Raw genomic sequence first — 6,000 nt, 5'->3', positions numbered from 1 at the left:
TCTTTCACTCGGTTCCAGGCATTCCTAATCTATTATGTCAATTTGAGTTTATAACTAAATTTAAACGTTCAGGTTTCCCTTCCAGGGATGGGGAGGGGCAGTGAAACAGCTGCTAGGACTAGGGTGAGGCTAATAGTTGGAAGAAGCCAAACCACAGTCTATCTGCTTTTAAACTTAACAACAACAACAAAAAAGTGAGCAGAGCGAGAGGGAGTTGCTCCACCCCCAACACCACTGTTGCACAGACGTTTGGATCACCTCCTCAGCCAGTGAGGAGGTGAACACGGGAACAGGTGCGCCTCCCTCTTACCCCACTTCTAAGCAGGGATTATTTTGCTGCGTTCAGGGTGCCCGGTACCAATTAATCAAGGCTAGACAAAGGATATACCAGGAGGGGATGGGGTCGGGGGAGAGAAGCCAGGAGCCATGTAGCATGTACATTAAAGATGACATCATTGAAAGAGATTTGGCCCTCCTCTTCCCGGAGCTGGAAGCTCGCATGTCTGTGCAGGAGCCAAAGCGGGGTTGCTTGGGCGGGGGCGTGGGGGCGGTGAATTGGTGAGAGGAGGCGTGCCGGTGCTGGGGAGAGGTGTGGAGATGCGAAAGGCAGACCTGGAGTCAGCCGGCGAGCAGAGAAATCGCGGGGGCTGAGGTCTTTGCGCCGCTCCGAGCTCCGCCCCTGCGCTCTGCAGCCGCGCTCGGCCCTGAGAGGGGCACGCCTGTTTGGGGGTGGGGAGTATTGCACTGGCGCGGGGGGGCGGGGGTAAGTGGTGGTGGTGGCGGTGGAGAGCCGCCTGCGCATGTCAAGGCTGACGGAGCACACACGGTCGGGGCGCCTGGAGAAGGGCGGCTGGTCACGCGCCACGCAGGGTCTGGGCCCCTGCACGATCTGCAGGCGAGCTCGGGGACGGGGCCCACCCACCCCACCTCTCGATCGCAGGCCGCACAGAAGCTTCCGCCTCCTTCCTGGCCCCCCTCCGGACCTCCCCGGGGAGGCTCGGCGGGTGTGGACTGGACTGAGGTGGAACGAGTTCTGTAGCTCAGACGGCAGCCCCGGTGGTTTCGGGTGTGAGGGCAGGCCCAGCTGGAGAAGGCGATCAGGGCGGACGAAGCCGGCGCTCCCGGGTCTGGGTGGATCCTGGTCGGAGCGTAACTCTCAGTAGGGAGGTGAGAGATGGATCAACAGGGACCCCTCCGGCAGCTCAGCCGCCTAGAGCCTGCCTGCCGCTCACTTCGGAGCTGAGCTTTCCCCGAGGTGCAAACAGGGGAAACAGCTGAGCGACTGGAATTGGAAGTTCCGGGTGGGCGGGGAAGGCTCTGTCCGTGGTGCTGATCCGGATCCCAGCAACGGGCTCCGGGGAGGGCGCGCCACGCTGCCGATCCACTCCCTCGAATTGGGGCAGTCCGCCAGAGTGGCTTGGAGCTGAAACCCCCGCCCGGCTCAAGAAGCCCGCAGAGCCTCCCCAGTAAACGGCACTTGGCCCTTATTTCAGTCAGAAAGTCGCTCCCTTGGAGCAGTTCGTCCCAGAGGGTTTCCTCGAAAGTACTGAGAGGGAGCATTTGTTGACCCAGGGAATCTCTCTGTTTAGCCCCGGAAGCCACCCGCTGAAAAAGATGCCTGGCTTCAACAGATTGTTTCCCCTGGCTTCCCTCCTGCTCATTTTGTGGGGTAAGTACCAGCACCCTGCCATGCGAGATGCAGATGACAGTAATAATGCTAACAGTAATAACACTTATTGATGTCGTTGGTGAAAACGAGGAGCCCTGGCTGACTTCCCCCTGTGCATGTCTGCCAGATACGGGATCCAGAGGGGTTCCATGAGAGCTGGGATTCTGAGATTGGAAAAAGGCCTCCCCACTCCCGTGCTGCTTTATTCCTGAACTTCCCTTGGTGGTTTTTCCACCCTTCCTCCCGTTTCCTGTTAATTTCAAAGTATTTTTTTCCCTTTCCCGTAGCTGAAAGAGCATGCAGTCACATTCATTATTAAAAAATCTCGGTTACCGTTACATTTCATTTCTCAATGAGGTCTTTGAATTAATTTTTATATATTAAAAAAATCTGGATGCGTGCATTTTGAGAATGAAACTAGTTGTTGATCCATCTGTTTAATTTCAATAAGTAAAACAGGCTTCAGCCATTTGCAGCGATATATTAGATAAATAGGCACCTGGGAATTGCATCTTTCTTCTTTTTCATGAACATGTGGAATTAAGGTGCGTTGGTGTTTGGGGGGCTGAGTTTTTTTGCCTTTAAAGATAAATAGGTTCTTGTTTGTCTGCTGTGAAGGAGTGAGGTGACCTTCTCCCTCCAAATAAGGGAATCCTATACTTGAAACAGTAAGGCTGAGCAGAGTGGTGTTAGAGATGGGCTTGGAGTGGGGTCTGCATGTGTGTAGTGGGAGTTAATGAGTCTACATGATAATGTCTGAATGTGTGATTGAGAGAATGCTTTACTGTGTTGATGTATGCCTCAGGGTCTGAATGTGTATGCTAGTGTATGTCAGAGCATGTTAGCATGGGCATCTGCATGGATTGATGAGGATGTAGTAGGTGTGTGTGTGTGTGTGTGTGTGTGTGTGTGTGTGTGTGTGTGGTTGTTGTGTAGTTATGGGCATCTCAGTCTTGGCAACTTAGATCCTCAGGTCAAATATAGGTGCTCTCCAGCTGATAATTGCTTTACATGATCTTAGCTACATTCCTCCATGTTAAAAATCAATAACCAGTATAATTAGATGTGAGCATGCCCACCTGCCTTACTGAAACTGGGTATAGGATTATGCTCTGTGGTTGGCAGGGAACTCATTCTGCTGGTGCAGTGGCAGATATGCTGATGGGAACAGCCTCTTTACCTTAGTATCACTTTATTAAGCCTCCAGGACTAACTCTGGCTGCCAGCATTATCTGGATTTTGCATGTGACCAGAAGCAGAGCCAAGCTTCCTGTTGAACAAAATGCCTGATGAGACAGGCTGGGAAGGACAAAGAGGGAGAGTAATGCCAGTCCCAAGGGCAGACTCACCGCCACCCATCCCCAGTAGGGTCAACCAGACCTGAAGATGAAGCAGACATAATAGGTCGCCAATGATCTCACCTGCCTTGAAGACTTAAGGCTGTGATTTCCTCAGGGGGAGGCTAAGACTAGGGGGCTTAGGAGAGGTTAGTTGGGCTGTATAAGAAAGAGCATGAGTAAAGCAATGAGAGATGAAGTTGTAGAGAAGGTTGGGGAGAGATTCTAAAGAGCCTGTCTTCCCAAACCCTAATTTAAGTTTTAGCATATATGCCTGAATTCTAGTGGAGGGGGAGAGCACTCTATAGGCCAAGGACCTTTTGACTAGGACTTACAAAGCCTGGATTGGAGTCTTAGCTCTGCCACTAGCTTGCTGTGTAATAACCTTAGAGTATTCTGTTCCTCATATACGTATATTTGGAAATACATAAGTTTGGAAATTGGGGCGGATGATACCTAACGTCCCTTTTAGCTGCACAATTGAATGGTAGGGTAATGTAATGTTTGCATGTAATTCCAGCATTGGAAAGCACTTAACTTAGATGTGTTCACCCTTCCCAATATGAATGGAATTTTTTCCATTCTTTTATTTTCTGCATGAATTGAACAAAATTCCCTTATTTCCTTCAATAAAGTATATAATAATAATAATAATAGAATCTACACTTGCCTTGTGCTTTACAGTTTACAAAGCAATTTTCAATCTATTTCTTCTTTTGGTCCCCATAGCAATCCTATGGTGGTAGTCAGGGAAAGCAGTATTATTTCCAATTTAGAGATGAGAAAATGAGGGCAGTGGAGGGGAAAGGACTTGCTAGAGAGCTCTTACCCCTTGATGTCAGTCTTCCAGGGCTTGTTCTAGCTCCTCTTATGGACATGTGTGCTGCTATACAGGCTTGCCAGGTTGGCGTCTGTCCTCTCATCCCTCTTTGGAGCCACCCTTCCACTCCTCTCCCATGCCATTGCCTTTCCTAGGGCCTTCCTCATTTTTACCTCCTAGTGTCTTCTCTGATTTTCCTCTCCCAGGTGTTGGTTGTGTTGGGGAGTGTTTTCCTCTCTTCCCCCAGTAACCCATTTTACATCCCATTTTTTCAAGGCTCTGCTAAGTGACTGGCTAATCTGATAGACCAAGTCATTTCAGGGTGTTAATATCTACAAATAACATCATTGATCACCCCCCTTTGGAAAGTATTTACATTCTAATCAAAGCCTTTATTTTCTTAGCATTGCAGAGCAAAGTTAAGAGGAGCAATATAGCAATAACCAAAGAAGAAAAAGATTTGGGGTTATTAGAGGAGTTGGTTACATACACATTACTATCCACCTGATAATAGATTGATGCTATTCCTTAGTTAAATATAATCATAATTAATATTTTCTTCCTTCTCTGGTTTCCTCATTATTACTATAGACATTGAAGAGGAGACCATGGGTCAAATGATTTGGCCAAGATTATTCCAGGAGTTTATTATTCACAGTCAGCAATGTGGGTTGAATGTCGACCATATGTACAATCTTTTCTTGGATATCTAGAGGATTTCTTGGAAAGAGAGGCAATAGTGTACTGGAGACTTACAGGGTGAAGAAATATACTTTACCTTTTGGTGGAAGGAGCAGCGAGTCATATCGCAAAGGAAGGCAAACAAGGATGAGAGGATTCTGTGGCCATTTTGCAATGTTCCTTCCAGGACCTCATGAATTAAATTGACCTCATGAGCTGAGTTCTTTCTTAGGACTTCATACCGGACTTTGGCAAGGAGAAGGCGATCAGTGGGGCTTGCTGTCTGATGATACCTTGGATTACTCAGGGGCAACTCAGAACAAAGAGAGGCTGCTGTGCCCTACTCACCATCCTGACTGCGTGTATTCTGCCTTCCCTCCTTTAACTCTAAATGAACTAACCGTGTTTATATTTAAGACCAACTCATCTACTTGTTCACTAGAGGCTATCACCTCTCACCTATTCAAGGATGTTAGTCCAGCAAACTATACACTTTCAAGCCCCAGCAGCTCTACTGTTCCCTTCATCCAAGCAAAGTCATTGAACCACCTCTCAGTCTGATCACTCTACCAGCCTCTTAACTGTTCTCTTTGCTTCCACCCTTATCCTTCCTCACCTCTTCAGTTTATTCCCAACATAGCAGTCAGATCAGGTGATTTTGTATAAATCATGTCATTCTTCCACTCAACAGCCTCCAGTGCTCCCATGTCACTCAAAGCAAAAGCCAAAGATCTAACTGTGGGCTGGAAGAGCAGCCGTGATCCGGCTCTGACTTATTTCTCCTGCCTCATCTCCTCCTACTCTCACTTTGTGCCCTGTACTTTATTGTGCTTTTTGCTTTTGCCAACACACTCCCACCCTAGGGCTCTCGAGTTGCTATCTCCTCTGCACACCTTCACACAGATATTCATACAGCTTGCTCCCTCCTTTCTTTCCTTCAACACCTGCTCGACCTCACCTTCTCAGTGAGTCTCTGGTGATTCTATGCACACTCTAACTCCTCTATTCTGTTTTATTTTTTTCTTATAATTGCACTTATTGCAGTTTAATGTTGCTTATTTTCTCTCTCCTTCCACTGGAATGTGGGCTCCATGAGAGCAGGGATGGTTTCTGTTTTGTCCCCTGTTGTGTTCTCAGTGCCTAGCGCACAATAAGCACTCGATATATGTTGAAAGAGTGAAGAAATAAATGAAGGAAAATAACATTAACGAATGTACAAAGCACATTCGTAGAAATCATCCCATAGAATTTGCATGACACATCTATTAGATAAATATTATTTTCAGCATTTTGTTGATGCATAGACTGAGTCTCAGAGAGGTTAGACAGTCTACCAAACTGGGAATTCTCTGGTGGTCCAGTAGTTAGGACTCTGTGCTTTCACTGTAGGGACCTGGGTTCTATCTCTGTTTGGGGAACTAAGATCCTGCAAGCTGTGCAGTGTGGCCAAAAAAAGTCTATCAAACCCAAGCCTTCAGCTGCCCAATACCGTC

The 6,000-nt window shown here is 47.6% G+C and overlaps 1 protein-coding gene across 4 annotated transcripts in view; it reads left to right on the top strand.

The window, feature by feature from the left end:
• The first annotated feature begins 249 nt into the window (after window positions 1-249).
• The window catches only part of SCN3B (sodium voltage-gated channel beta subunit 3), a 24,867-nt gene continuing 19,116 nt past the window's right edge, over window positions 250-6,000 (top strand). For 2 of the 4 annotated variants that reach the window (XM_067751374.1, XM_067751373.1), the window contains exons 1-2: window positions 775-895; window positions 1,590-1,669. In XM_067751374.1, the coding sequence (XP_067607475.1) occupies window positions 801-895; window positions 1,590-1,669 (175 nt within the window). In that variant the 5' untranslated portion in view covers window positions 775-800. Of the gene's footprint in view, window positions 294-774; window positions 1,168-1,589; window positions 1,670-6,000 lie in introns of those variants that run through there. The other 2 variants (XM_067751376.1, XM_067751375.1) reach the window with 2 other exon arrangements.

Source organism: Pseudorca crassidens, chromosome 9, assembly GCF_039906515.1.
Source record: "Pseudorca crassidens isolate mPseCra1 chromosome 9, mPseCra1.hap1, whole genome shotgun sequence".
Lineage (NCBI taxonomy): Eukaryota > Metazoa > Chordata > Mammalia > Artiodactyla > Delphinidae > Pseudorca > Pseudorca crassidens.
Note: the sequence above shows the minus strand (reverse complement) of the source record. Positions and strands in the feature narration are given on the sequence as shown.